The sequence below is a fragment of the Cnephaeus nilssonii genome (assembly GCF_951640355.1).
Source record: "Cnephaeus nilssonii genome assembly, chromosome: X".
NCBI lineage: Eukaryota > Metazoa > Chordata > Mammalia > Chiroptera > Vespertilionidae > Cnephaeus > Cnephaeus nilssonii.
The window spans coordinates 116,141,684-116,156,715 of record NC_137071.1 but is presented as its reverse complement, the minus strand read 5'-3'; the positions used below and the strand labels follow the sequence as shown (position 1 = coordinate 116,156,715).

At 37.9% G+C, this 15,032-nt stretch overlaps 1 protein-coding gene across 4 annotated transcripts in view; it reads left to right on the top strand.

The window, feature by feature from the left end:
• XIAP (X-linked inhibitor of apoptosis) overlaps positions 1–14,398 on the top strand; it is a 52,561-nt gene extending 38,163 nt beyond the window's left edge. For all 4 annotated transcript variants that reach the window (XM_079765081.1, XM_079765080.1, XM_079765082.1 and 1 more), the window contains 2 exons: positions 4,082–4,282; positions 9,808–14,398. In XM_079765081.1, the coding sequence (XP_079621207.1) occupies positions 4,082–4,282; positions 9,808–10,001 (395 nt within the window). In that variant the 3' untranslated portion in view covers positions 10,002–14,398. The remainder of the gene's footprint in view (positions 1–4,081; positions 4,283–9,807) is intronic.
• Positions 14,399–15,032: the final 634 nt, after the last annotated feature.

The window sequence follows — 15,032 nt, the reverse complement described above, 5'->3', positions numbered from 1 at the left end:
TTTGGATTCCTTTTGTTTGGGGTTCTGTGCGCTTCCTGGACTTGTAAGTCTATTTCTTTCACCAGTGGGGGGAAGTTTTCAGTCATTATTTCTTCAAATAGGTTTTCAGTATCTTGCTCTCTCTCTTCTTCTGGCACCCCCATAATTCGGATGTTGGTATGCTTGAAGTTGTCCCAGAGGCTTCTTACACTATCTTGAACTTTTTGGATTCTTTTTGCTTTTCCAGTTGGGTGTTTTTTGCTTCGTTGTATTTCAAATCTTTGACTTGATTCTTGTGATCCTCTAGTCTGCTGCTGGATCTCTGTATATTACTTTTTATTTCAGTCAGTGTATGCTTAATTTCTAGTTGGTCCTTTTTCATATCCTCAAGGGTCTCACTAAATTTATCGGCCTTTTCTAGAAATTTCTTGAAAAACCTTATAACCGTGGTTTTGAACTTTATATCCAGTCGTTTGCTTTCCTCCATTTCTTTCATTTGTGACCTGTTTCTTTGTCTCCGCATTTTGGCTGCTTCCCTGTGTTGATAAAGCGGCTTTGTGTGCTAGGTGTCCTATACGGCCCAGTGGCTCAGCCTCCCCAGTTACCTGAGGTGGACACTCTTGGTGCACCCCTTTGTGGGCTGTGTGCACAGTCTTGTTGTAGTTAAGCCTTGATTGTTGTTGGTCTCACTGGGAGGAATTGACCTTCACACGAGTGGGCTGTGAGAATCAGCTGTGTCTATGATGGGAGAACTTCTGTGCTGGAGACACCCTTTTGAGGCAAGACTTGTTTCAGTGGGGCTTCGGTGCTCACTGAGTCTGCCCCCTGAGTGTGTCCCTTATGGATCTGAGGAGTTGTAATCTGGATGGTCTCACTCTGACCACTGGGTACACTGGCTCTTGGATCTCCAATAAGGTGCTAATTTAGCCTCTGCCTGAGGCCACCCATCAGGAGCTATGGAGAGATCTGCAGATTCCTCTTATTTGTTTGGGGTTTGGAGGCGCCCAGATGAGGCCCAGCTATGAAGCAGTGCAAGCTGCTGTAGGGCCTTGCGCCTTCTTTTGGATGTTCTGGGTCTCACTGACTCAGCTGCAGTTTGTTAGGTAAGTTTAGAATTCAAAGGACCAGGCATTCATATGCAAAAGCCTCTGCGCTCAGCTTGGATGGGGCGGAGTCTCAGGGCAGAGCAATCAGCATTGGCTTCATGGGGTGGGATCTCAGGGCGGAGCAGACAGCAATGGCTTTCCGTCAGTCCTGCCCTAAGAGTCCCCTGGGTCTCAGTGTCTTGCGGTAATTGCTGCAAGCACCTCTGAGATAACGCCACCCTCGAGTTTCACCTGCTGCCATACAGTCCAGTTTCTCCCTGTATGAGTCTGGGTCCCCAGAATCTCGCCTGGAACTGGAGTTCAGAGCAGTCAGGAGCTTTTGTCTTCCTACTGATTGAGAAATCCAGCCGAGTACTCAGTTGCCAGCCTTCTCCGCGCGCACCTCTGTACCTCTGCCTTCCGTAGCTCCTGTGAGTCTCAGTGTGCTTTTCTCTTTCCTTCTAGTTGTAGAATTTCCACTCAGCCAGCTTTCCTGTGGTTCTGGATGATGTCCGTTTTGTCTTTAATTGTAGTTTTGAAATTGTTGTGCGAGGCAGCAGTTTAGGTGTTTACCTATGCCGCCATCTTGGTTTCAAGAGTTCTTGATATATTCTAGTTCTTTTTATATATAAGTTCCTTATCAGATATATGTTTTTCTTATATTTTCTCCTTTTCTGTAGATTGTCTTTTCATTGTTGTTGGTGTCCTTTAAAGCAAACACGTTTCTGATTTTGATGAAGTCCAATTTATCTGTTTTTGGTTTTTGTTTTGTGTTTTTTTAATCCTCACCCAAGGATATTTTTCCATTGATATTTAGAGAGTGGAAGAGAGGGAAAGACAGAGAAAAATATTGATGTGGGAGAAACACATTGATTGGTTGCCTCCTGCACACGCCCCAACTAGGGTCTGGTTCGGGGAGGAGCCTGCAACTGAGGTAAATGCCCTTGACCAGAATTAACCTGGGACCCTTCGGTCCACAGGCCGATGCTCTATCCACTGAGCAAAACTGGCTAGGGTGATCTGAGTTTTTTGTTGCTTTTGCTTTCTAAGAGTTTTTTGGTTTTATCTCTTACATTCAGGTCTTTGATCCATTTTGAGTTAATTTTTATATATAATATGAAGTCGTGATACATTTAATTCTTTTTCATGTGGATATCCTCTTGTCCTTGCTTTTGGTTTTCAGCAAGATGAGCTTCAGGTACCTGTAGAATATTCAACTTGGTGAATATTAAAACCTGGAACTCATAGAAATGAGGGTAAAATTGTGGTAGTAGGGAGAGTATCCAGAGACATTGTAAAAAGGGAGGAGGGTCAATGAGACAGTGGAAGGGAATCATCAATATCTAATCAGGTGGGCAGAAGGGGCCAGCAAAGCAAACTGGGGAAAAATAGTCAAGAGTTAGTAGAATCAGGAAACAGTAGTGTCCAGCTGATCTGGACATCTCCACTTAGAAATCTCAAGAGCAGTTTAAATTCAGCATCTCTGAAAACCACTCAGACAAATTTAGCCCTGCTCTATTCCCTCCCTGTGTTAGTTAATAATATCACAATTCACAGAGTCGCTTTGTAATTTGAGTCATTTTAAGCTCTTTGTTTTCCTTAATCTCTCTACATTTAATTAATCACTGGGTCTCATAAATTATACCTTTTTAATATTGTCTAAAATCTACTGGTTCTGCCCTGGATCCTGCCCTTATTTTTTATCCAGGCTATTGTAGTAGTCTCCTAACTGTTCTTTTATTTCCATTATAGCCTCCTGACAGAATTTTTATCAAACACAAATGTTAAGTTACTTTCCTACCTAGAAAATACCTTTTGTTACTTACCATGTAATGTTTCTTTCAATCAAACCCCTTTATGTCCCAATCAGTATCCACCCCCAAGTTATATTCTGACTTCTATTACCATAGATTAAATTAGAACCTCTTATAAATGTAATCATATGCTATGTAATCGCTTGTTTTTGGTTCATCATTAAGATGATGTTTTATTCCTGTCTGTGAGATTCATCCATGTTGCCTATGGCAGTAGTTTGTCCTTTTTTGCTGTGTGGTATTTGAATATACCACAGTGTACTTAGCCATTCTCACCTGATGATGGATATTTGAGTTGTTTCCAGTTTGGGGCTGTTATAAATAATGTTGCTATGAATATTCTTTTGTATGTCTTCGGTAGATAGGTGCATCATTTTTAATAACCCAGAGTGGAATTGATGAATCAGAGGGTATTAATATTCTCTTTAGCACTTTCTTACATAACCAGTATTCCTATTCTGAGTACCGTTAAAGTGAGTTTCTATTTGCTTCCTAGTTTTTACCTAGTTCACCCCCTTTAGCTATAGAAACTAAGTCTGAGAAATAGGAAACTCATACTTTCAAGGTCACAGACTTTCCCCTATTTCCCATTATTTTTTCAAAATAATTGCTAAGGACACAATAAAGACATTCGTTCTTTAAGTGCCTTAACTTAGTTCTCAATGCGTACATCTGATTTGGAAAATGTTCAGATTTTTTAAGCACTTAGCCCTTACCTGTTTTACTTTATCTTGCACTATTTTATCAAGTCTTTATTTTTTAAATATATTTATTGACTTTACAGAGAGGAAGGGAGAGGGGTAGAGAGTTAGAAACATCGATCAGCTGTCTCCTGCACACCCCCCACTGGGGATGTGCCGCAACCAAGGTACATGCCCTTGACCGGAATCGAGCCTAGGACCCTTCAGTCTACAGGCCGACGCTCCATCCACTGAGCCAAACCGGCTAGGGCTCATCAAATCTTTAAACAACCTAATCTCACTTCACAGTGATCCAAAATACTCACTGCATTTTCAGTTATTGTAAAATTCTGAAAGTGATCCATTAGTGCCTAAACATCTCAGAGTAGTTTGGGTTTGCTGGTTTGTTTTTGGTATTTTTTCTTCCTTAAATTTTTCTTTTTAACTATACTTTGTGTTGAGTTCTGTTAATGAAAATAATTGTTTAAACTCTGTTCTTTTTGCTCACCAATTTTCATTTCAGATGATAACATCTTTCAAAGTCCTATGATACATGAAGCTATACGAATGGGATTCAGTTTCAGAGACATCAAGAAAAAAATGGAGGAAAAAATTCAGACATCTGGGAGCAACTATAAATCACTGGAAGTTCTGGTTGCAGATTTAGTGAGCGCTCAGAAAGACAGTACGCAACATGAATCAAGTCAGACTTCATTGCAGAAAGGTATGCTTGGTTAGTTTTAAAAAACAAGTTACACCTAATAGTACTTCATTATGGGTAGTATTTAATATGGTTTTGTGACCCATTCATTTCCCTCCTCTCACATCCCCCTTAGAATAAACAATTTTTGACTTTTTATTATGAACAATGTCAAGGAGCCCTGCCGATATGGCTCAGTGGTTAAGCATCAACCTATGAACCAGGAGGTCACTGTTCGATTCTCGGTCAAGGCACATGCCCCAGTTTCAGGCTCAATCCCCAGCGTGGGGTATATAGGAGGCAGCCAATCAATGATTCTCTGTCATTGATATTTCTCTCCCTCTTCCTTCCTCTCTGAAAGCAATAAATATATTTTTTTTAAATGTCAAACACACTCAAAAGTGGAGAGAACAGTATAATGAACCCTGATGTACCCATCAACCAGCTTCAGTAATTTCCAACACTTTCCAATTTTGTTTCATTACTTCCCCCAGTGTGTTTTTTTGTTTGTTTGTTTGTTTGTTTGTTTTGTTGTTTGTTTGGGTGTTTTTGCTATAGTATTTCAAAGTAAATCCCAGACATCCTATATATCATTCACCTATAAATACTTCAATAAGTATCTAACAGATAAGGATTTTTTTTTATAATTAACCTTAATACTATGTGTTAGTCTGCTTGGATTGATATAACAGAATACCATAGGCAGTCAATAGACATTTCTCACAGTTCTGGAGGCTGGGAAGTCCAAGATCTAGGTGCAGGCAGATATGGTGAGGACTTTTTCCAAGCTTGCAAATGGCTGCCTTTTCTCTGTGTCCTCACATGGCTGAGAGAGAACACTCTGGTTTCTATTCCTCTTTATTATATATTTTCCTCTTTAACATATTTTTATTGATATCAGAGAGAAGAGGAAGGGAGAGGGAGAGAAAGATGGAAACATCAATGATGGGAATCATTGATTAGCTACCTCCTGCACACCCCACATTGGGGATCGAGCCCATAACCTGGGCATGTGCCCTGACCGGGAATCCAACCGTGACCTCCTGGTTCATAGGTCGACGCTCAACCAAAGAGCCACACTGGCCAGGCTATGCTCTATTTTAGATAAAGAACAACAAAGGCTAACTTTTATCATTGTGTGTAGAATAAGTTTATATAGTTGAAACTGGATTTAGAGTGTTCTGCAACTTTTCATATGAGATAAACATATAAAGGGGTCATATTACTAAATAGAGCTTGAATGAATGGCACCTTAACCTTTTGCACTCAGATGTCGAGTATGACTCGACATGGTTGGCATCGGTAGCAGGAATCGAGAAAAAGCAAGCGAGTGCAAAGGGTTAATACTGTGCATCATATATAGAAAGTGTATTAAATAATGTAGAAGAGAAGCATATAACTCCTTTCAGGGGAAAAAAAAAGATTTAAAAAATGCAGGTTCCTCCTTTAAGAATGACAGCTACTCTGGTGCTTGCCAGCAGCACTGAAGGTTAAAGAAAAGGTATCAGACTAAATGCATTTATTATAATTACTAGAGGCCTGGCGCACGAAATTCGTGCATGGGTAGGGTCCCTAGGCCTGGCCGGCAATCAGGGCCGATGGGGGGGGGGGGGGGTCCCCGCTGGCACCCACCTTGGCCGGCCTGCGGGCTGGGGGCAGCTCCTGCATTGAGCATCTGCCCCCTGGTGGTGAGTGCACATCATAGCAACCAATTGTTCCACTAGTAGTTTGGTCAATTTGCATATTAGGCTTTTATATAGGATTGTTCTCTAAGCTCTTGACCACTTCTCCCAAAAGACGAGAATTTTGTAGTACTAAATAAACCTAAATATTTACTTAATTTTTTATGTTAAAGATCCTTGTGATCTTTAAGTCATTTCAGATGTCTTTGAAACATTACTCAAAGAATTAGGAGTCATAAAACAGTATAACATTAATGATTTTTTAAATTACATCAGTTGATGTAAAAGATCCAGCAGAAAGCCTAAGACTCTTTTCCTAAAGTTGCATTTATTTAAAATATGTAATAGCTCTACTTGCCTTAGCCATGGTAAAATAAATAATTTACTTTGTTATCTTTTACTGCAGTAGAAATACAAGTGATTGTGTCATTTTTCTCTGTATCTTAACCACAACTCAAGCTATTTAAGTTTGAGAGTAAGGTGTTAGTTTTTATACCTCAAGTTGTCTGCAACAGAAGGATTTTATAGGTTCAATAGGAAGAGAGTCAATGGGTTCTTATTATCACAGAGACTGCAAGCTAGAATGGTGAAGGAAGGAAGGTCTAAGCAATGGAAGCTCTTAGGGGCAGGGGTTGCAATTTATTGGTTGACCTCTCCTTAGTCTCACTAAACTGAGAGGCAGGTAATTGATACCGGCTATCTTCTCATGCTAGGGTTGCTGCTTATTTCTCCTTCCAAATGCTGATGAAGAAAAACTGGCACTAAAAATGTTTTCATTCTAGCCTGGCCAGTGTGACTCAGTGATTGAGTGTCGACCCATGAACCAAGAGGTTTCTTGTTCAATTCCTGGTCAGGGCACATATCTGAGTTGCAGGCTCGATCAGCTGCAGGGGGCGTGCAGGAGGCAGCCAATCAATGATGTTTCTCTCTCATTAATGTTTTCAGTCATTTAAAAATGAGTTTTTTAATTCTATACAAAATAGCAGGTGGGCCTAATTGAAGTAAAACAGGTAGAAGTTTTTGTTTTGTTTTTTGTTGTTTTTTAAATATATTTTATTGATTTTCCACAGAGAGGAAGAGAGAGGGATAGAGAGTCAGAAACATCAATGAGAGAGAAACATCGATCAGCTGCCTCCTGCACACCCCCTACTGGGGATGTGCCCACAACCAAGGTATATGCCCTTGACCAGAATCGAACCTGGGACTCTCCAGTCCGCAGGCCGACGCTCTATCCACTGAGCCAAACCGGTTTCGGCTAGAAGTTTTTTTAGAAAACTACAGTGTAACTGTTGCTTACTGAGAACTCCTAGATAAAATACTAGCTTTTATCCCAGTTGCTGTGTAACAGAAAAAGCCCCAGTAAGTAGTATTCTAAAAATAACATCAGCCCTAGCTGGTTTGGCTCAGTGGATAGAGCATCGGCCTGAGGCCTGAAGGGTCTCAGGCTCGATCCCTAGTAGGGGCATGCAGGGGGCTGCCGATCAATGATTCTCTCATCATTGATGTTTCTATCTCTCCTCCCTTCCTCTCTCTGAAATCAATAAAAATATATATTTTTAAGATTTTAAAAAATAAAAATAATTACATAGTATGATATAAAGTCCTTTACTTCCTCCCGGCCGGTGGTGCTCAGTGGTTAAGCATTGACTTATGAACCAGGAGGTCACAATTAGATTTTAGGTCAGGGCACATGCTAAGATTGTGGGCTCAATCCCCAGGAGGGGGTGTGTGGGAGGCAGACAATTAAATTATTCTCTCTCATCGTTGATGTTTCTATCTTTCCCTCTCCCTTCCTCTCTGAAATGAATAAAAAGGTAGTTTTTTAAAATTACCCTATGTTTGAGCCTATAGTTTTGATTATGCTCAGATAGTTGTCTTTGAAGAAAAAGTAGATTAAATAATCCTTTCTTACACCTCTAGGGAAACCTTTTTGAAGCATAAATCTCAACATCTCTCTCTCCAAGTTAAAACCTTCACTGGCTCACAGGGCCCTGAGGATCAAGTTCAAACTCCTTTACATGGGTTGCCAAATATTTCATAATCAGGCTCCTCCTAACCTTCTCTAGCCTTATTTCATGCTATTTCCTCTTCAAATTCTATTCCCAAGCCTTACCTGTAGACTTGTAGGCCCTCTTCTGTCTCTTCCTTGGAGCCTACTTATGCCATTCTTCTACCTAGAACACCCTTCTTCCTCTGCCCCTGTCCCCCAAGGCCTCTCCCTCTCCCCAGTTTATTCCTACTCATCCTTTAGGACTCAGTTTAAGTATACTTTCCTCCAGGAGGCCTTCTCTTTATGTGTTCAAACATGTACCATCCTTCCTATGTTCTTCATAACACATTGTAACTACTTTTATCATCACACTGTACTATAATTTCATGCTTACTTGGGTTCCTTACTTGTCTGTGAATGATCGGGGGCCCAAGGTCTATAAATATAATTGTTGTATCTCTAGTGTCTAGAACCTAATTAAGTGTTCAGTATCTGTTGAATAAAATTAAACCACTATTTCCAAAACTTGTTTTCATAATAGTGTTCCCCACTATTGTTAAAAGGGATGCCATGAAAAAGGAACTCTATAGTTAGGTAGGGAAATGCATTATGAATTTCTAAAAGGGGACAAAAACTATATTATACTTCTCTGAACTTGATAGCAGTGGTTTCCAAATGCCAGTAGGCTCAACCCAAAAAATTTTAGATTCAGTGAATGGAGCCTAGAAATCTATTGTTACAAATGCTTCAAGTGATTCTCATGAAACCAGATTTGGAAACCATGGTATACAGTGATTACAAAGATTGTTAAAGTATGTAATACATTTGGGATAGTGCCTAGCACATGGTAATAACTGCTGTATTACTGTTAACTGCTGCTATTGTTAATTGTAGTTATATAAGACCACAAAACACATTTTTTGTGGCATATGTGTTAATATTTTGCAAAACCTGGTTTGGGAAAGGCTGAATTAAGCAAAAACTTCAATACCATCCATATGCTGATGACACCCAAACTTCTATCTCTAATGCTGACTTTTGACCTCAAGATTTGACTCCCCATTGGCCTACTAGACATTTTATATAGATGCCCTACAGACACCTCAAAAATATCTTGAAAATCCCAAACCTGTACTTTCTTTTATATTTCCTATTGGCATCACCGTCCTCTTGTCAGCCACACGAGAAGTCTTGAAATCAACTATATTTCTTCTTTCTTCCTCATCCCTCACCTCTAGGCAGTCATCAAATCCTATTTGTCCCACGTCAGAAGTGCCCCTCAAATCCATCCCTCCATTTCTGGAATAAGCCATGCCCTTTCATATATATATAGTTTTGTTGATCTCCGAGAGGGAGAAAGAGATAGAAACATCAATGATGAGAGAGGAGAACCGTGACCTCCTGGTTCATAGGTCAACACTCAACCACTGAGCCACGTGGGCTGGGAGCCATGCCCTTTCTATACACTACTTCTTTTGTGTAACCCTTGCTTCTCTGCCTGGCAATTGCTGGTCATGTTAAATGTCATTACTCTACTTTCCACTACCCCCTCCCAGCAGCTGCCAACCCATGAAGCTTTCCCCAGTTAGTCTGAATAGAAGAACTTATTCTCTCATCTTGTCCCCGAGCACTTTGTAGATAACTTTATTATGGCACTTATCACTTTGTCCTTTGTGCTTACTTTTATTGTCTCCACTCATGTCCTTCTCTCCTACTAGCAATCGAGCTACTTAAGAGCAAGCATATACCATGTGTGAGTCATCCTATTTCCTAACACTTGATTAGTACCTGGCACATAGTAGGGGTTCAAATTGTCTCAATGAATTTAAACAACTAAGAAAGTCTATAATTAACTCATTTATTTTCTTTTTGTGCAGAGATTAGTGCTGAAGAGCAGCTAAGGCTCCTGCAAGAGGAGAAGCTTTGCAAAATCTGTATGGATAGAAATATTGCTGTGGCGTTTATTCCTTGTGGACATCTGGTCACTTGTAAACAATGTGCTGAAGCAGTTGATAAATGTCCTATGTGCTACACAGTCATTACTTTCAAGCAAAAAATTTTTATGTCTTAATCTAACTACAGTAGCTATGTTATATTCTTATTACTCTGATTGAATGTGTGATGTGAACCAAATTTAAGTAATCAGCATTGAATTCCATTTAGCATTTGCTACCAAGAAGAAAAATGTAAAACTGCAGTGTTGTAATTGCCGATCTAAAATTTTAATTTCTGGATTTTTCATAATATTAGCTGTATTATCTATTTTTTTCTATTAATTGAAACCCTAGACTAAGAGCCATCATATTGTAACTGATCACAATGTGTATTTGTAGTGCATTGACTTGGCTTCTAAGTGTAAGCGAATTTCAAATAGGCTTAACATTCTGTGTAAACGTGGAGAGTAATCTCCCCAATCACATAATTTGTTTTGTGTGAAAAAGGAATGAACTGTTCCACACTGGTGGATAGAGGTTATTTTTAGATGTTAGTCTTTGTATTGTAGATTTTGTCTATTTTAAAATTATACATACATACTTGGATGGATGATTTTTAAAAGATGATTTTGTCATTGTTAAAAGGGTATTTAATGATAGCATGCCATCTAGCCTACGTGTATTGACATGGAAAGAGTCAAAGCTATAAATGTAAAATGCAAGTGGCAAAACACTGTGTATCAAATGAGTCAAATGAAGGTTGTGTGCGTTTTGTATATGTATAAAACAAAAGATTTGGAAAGATGCACCAAACTGTTAAATATGGTTTCTCTTAAGGGGGGTGGGGGGTGGATCCAGAGGGGCTTTTCCGGGGCCTTTCACTTTCTACTTTTTTATTTTGTTCTGTTTGAATTTTTGTAAGTATATGTTACTTTTGTAATCAGAATTTTTAGAAAGTATTTTATGATTTAAAGGCTTAGGCATGTTCAAACGCCTGCAAAACTACTTATTGCTCAGCTTTAGTTTTTTCTAATCCAAGAAGACAGGGCAGTTAACCTTTTTGGTACCAATGTGAAATTTAAATGTCTTTATGTTTGTCCTGCTTTGTGGATGAAAAATCTTTCTGAGTGGTAGTTTTCTGACAGGTAGACCATGTCTTCTTCTCTTGTTTCAAAATAAATATTCCTGATTTTGTAAAATGAAATATAAAATATGTGTCAGATCTTCCAATTAATTAGTAAGGATTCATCCTTAATCCTTGCTAGTTTAAGCCTGCCTAAGTCACTTTACTAAAAGATCTTTGTTAACCCAGTATTTTAAACATCTGTCAGCTTATGTAGGTAAAAGTAGAAAGTAGAAGCATGTTTGTATACTGCTTGTAGTTGTAGTGAAGGCTTTCCATGTTGAGATTATCATATCATTTTTGTATTGTAAAGTTTCATGTGAGTTTTTACCGTTAGGATGATTAAGATGTATATAGGACAAAATGTCAGGTCTTTCCTCTACCTAACTTTTTATTTTCCTGACTAGTAATAGTAGTAGATAATTCTGAAATAAATGTTCTCTTAAGATCCTTAAAAACCTCTTGGAAATTATAAAATATTGACAAGGAAAGAAGAACAGTTGTTTAAATATTAAAGAGAAAATAAAACTTGAGTAAGATTCCATATAGATAAAAGTTTTAAAATGCTTCATAGAACACCCAGGCTTTATATTACAAGATTCTCACAACAACCTGTTGTAGAGGTGAATGAGGCATTTTACTACAGAGAAAAGTTGGAGAGTAAAACCGTTAAAAATTATAGTTGTATTTTCTAAGAGAAAGAGTATCGTCATTTTCTCCTAACCTCTGTTGATTACTACTTTAAGTGATAGTCGTTTTTCAATTGCACTGCAAATTTAAATGAGAATTTAAAAAAATAATGACTGTCCTGGTTTTGTTTTACTATTAGTTATATATCCATTAAATTTTACATGTGTAGTCTAAGATTTAAATTTAAATTTAAATTACAAGGGGAGAAAAGTGTTAACGTTTGTAAACTGTGCTTTCAGGACCTATCTGCTCCAAGTCAAGTAGTTAGTTCAATCTAGTTATTGGCCAAGGACTGAATTGTTTTAACATAAGGCTTTTCCTGTTCTGGGAGACTCAGTCCATTAAAACTCTTAAAACTTGTGTGTTTAGAATTAAGCAAGACCTTTTTTCTCCCTGTGAGTTGTGAAATTTAATGCATGAAGCTGATGTGACTAACAAGTTTATTTTAAGAATTGTTTAGAAATGCAGTTGCTTCAGGTTCTTAAATCACTCAGCACTCCACCTTCTCGTCAAATTTTTTTTTTAAGACTTACCAATGTTTGTCTGTGTTCACACTATAAAAAAGCACTGGATCCTTCCCATCTAATTATGCAAAAAATGATCACTTGCAAGGTCAAAAATATAACCGGATCCAAATCTCTGCTTCCCCCTTTCCCAGAATAGTTCTCAGTATCTACATGTAGACATTCCTTTTCTGTATGAAGTTCATGCTAAGATTTCCAAGTGACCACCAATTTGCTACTTGTAGTCACATGAAGAGTCAAGTTTTGTAATAGTTATCTTTGTTTGTAATAATTTGGTATGCTGATTAAAAGCCTTGTCTTAATTTTTAAGAAATGACTTTAGTGTTTATAAATTCCAGTTTATTAATTAATGGCTTTGTATTGCCTTTCCTGCTAGATTTGTTTTTTGTGTGTGTGGTTTTGCTTTTTTTCCCTTTGGTTAGGGTCTAAGATGGGGTAGGGTGGTTGTAGTGTGTGTACATAATGTAACCCTGCATATTATGATCTTTTCTTGTTTTTCTTGTTATAATATTTAAATTTTGGTAGTTGCTTTCTCTTGTTTTCATTTTAGTGAATAAAATTGGTATTTTCAACTCTTTGAACTCTCTGAATGGAAGACTACCACCACAACATTAGTTGCATGTATTGTACCCTTAAGATCCAAACATTGTTTTATTTCCTGATTACTCAGGTGTTGCATATGGAGAAGGCGGTAGAGGAGAGGGAGAAATGGGATTGGTTGTGTATCATTTCCATTAGAGAAATAAAACTGGAGAGAATATTTGACAGATGTAGTTATTTTTTAGTGAAATCTTTTTTAAAAAAGAGGTTGTCATTTCTTCATCTGTAAAAATGAGAATAATACCTGACTTACAGTTATGAGAGTTCAAGAGATCAGGTATGTAAAATACCTGCTATAAATGTTAATTCCCTTCCTAACACTGTTACCCTCCTGGTTTGCCTTTGACTCTGGAAATTTGAGCTAAAAGTTAGGTGATAACTCTTTCAGTGACTCTTACTCACCTTTTTTGGTGTTTCTCATAGTTAAAATGTAAATTACAATAAATCAATAGGTCAAGTCCTTAAAATATTTACTTTTTAAAAAAAAAACTTGAAAAATTTATCAAATTTGGGTGAGCTTTCCTAATAGGAACAATTGGCTAATTCCCACCTTCATAATCAGTTTCAATTTGACCCATATACAGTACTTAGCACAATGTGAATTTCATTTGCAGCATAATAGAATTATAGGGGTCAAAGTTAGAAGTGACCTTAGAGAGTATCTAATTCTTCCCCCTCATTTTACAGATGAGGTAATTGAGGCTCAAAGGTGAAGTTATTTGTTCTTTGTTGTATAGCTAATTAGTGGTAGCCCAGACTGGAACATAGTTTGAAGGTGAAAAACTTCAAGCTACCTTTCCTGGAAGGTATCAAAAGTTTATTTTTTCAACTATTCTTTCTTCTATACCATAACTTTTGTCACTACATATTATTTTTTTAATATATATATTTTTATTGATTTGAGAGAGGGAGAGACAGACAGAAACATCAATGATGAGAGAGCCTCATTGATCGGCTGCTTCCTGCACGCCCCCTACTAAGGATCAAGCCGGCAACCCAGGCATGTGCCCTTGACCGGAATCGTACCCGTGACCCTTCAGTCCACAGGCCAATGCTCTATCCACCAAGCCAAACTGGCCAGGGCTGTTGCTACATATTAAATGACACTTTATAACTAATACAATAGGACAATCTTAAATACCTATATCTTCAAATTGTACAATACTACATTAATGTTTGGGTGGTAAGATTCTATTTTGAAGTCTAAAGTTTGCAGATTGTGTATAAGTATATTTTGTCATTTTGTGTATACTTAGTTACAAATTTGTGTTTTTTATTTGATGTAACAGGCTTTTATGTAATTTTTGTTAGAAGAGTTTGCATTTTTTTGTTACTGTTATACTTTATCTAACCTGAGAGAATGGCTAATTATTACATCATTGTATTAGTGTTGTGAATAATCGTGTGAAATGTTTTGAGATAGAGTACTATATTTGTGAGTATAATTTTATGGCTTCTTCCCCATATAGTAGAAACCTTTCCATCAGCATGGAAAACTAAGAAAATTACTTTCCACTGCATAATCTGGCAGTCATAGATTAAAGCTTATTTTTCTGTGAATAAAATGTATTCAATAAAGTACTATTCTTTAAAATGATCTTATTACTTTGTATATGTTGTACTTTTTCAGAAAAAAAATAGAACAGCCCTTTTTAAAATACTAAAAATACAACCTAAATGCACGTTTTTAAAATATATATTTTATTGATTTTTTACAGAGAGGAAGGGAGAGGGATAGAGTTAGAAACATCGATGAGAGGGAAACATCGATCAGCCGCCTCCTGCAACACCCCCTACTGGGGATGTGCCCACAACCAAGGTACATGCCCTTGACCAGAATCGAACCTGGGACCCTCAGTCTGCAGGCCGACGCTCTATCCACTGAGCCAAACTGGTTAGGGCCTAAATACACTTTATGCCATTGTGCTAGGCATTAAGGTACACATCAAGTCATCATTAAAAAAAAGAGACATCCATTTTCACATTAATTTATAGAATTCTATAAATGCATGAAAAGTCAGGGTTTTTTTGTTTATTTTTTATTGCTTTCAGAGAGGAAGGAAGAGGGAGAGAGAGATAGAAACATCAATGATGACAAAGTATCATTGATTGGCTGCCTCCTTCACGCCCCCCACTGGGGACTGAGCCTGCAACCCAGACATGTGCCCTTGACCAGAATCGAACCTGGGACCCCTCAGTCTGCAGGCCAACACTCCATCCATTGAGCCAAA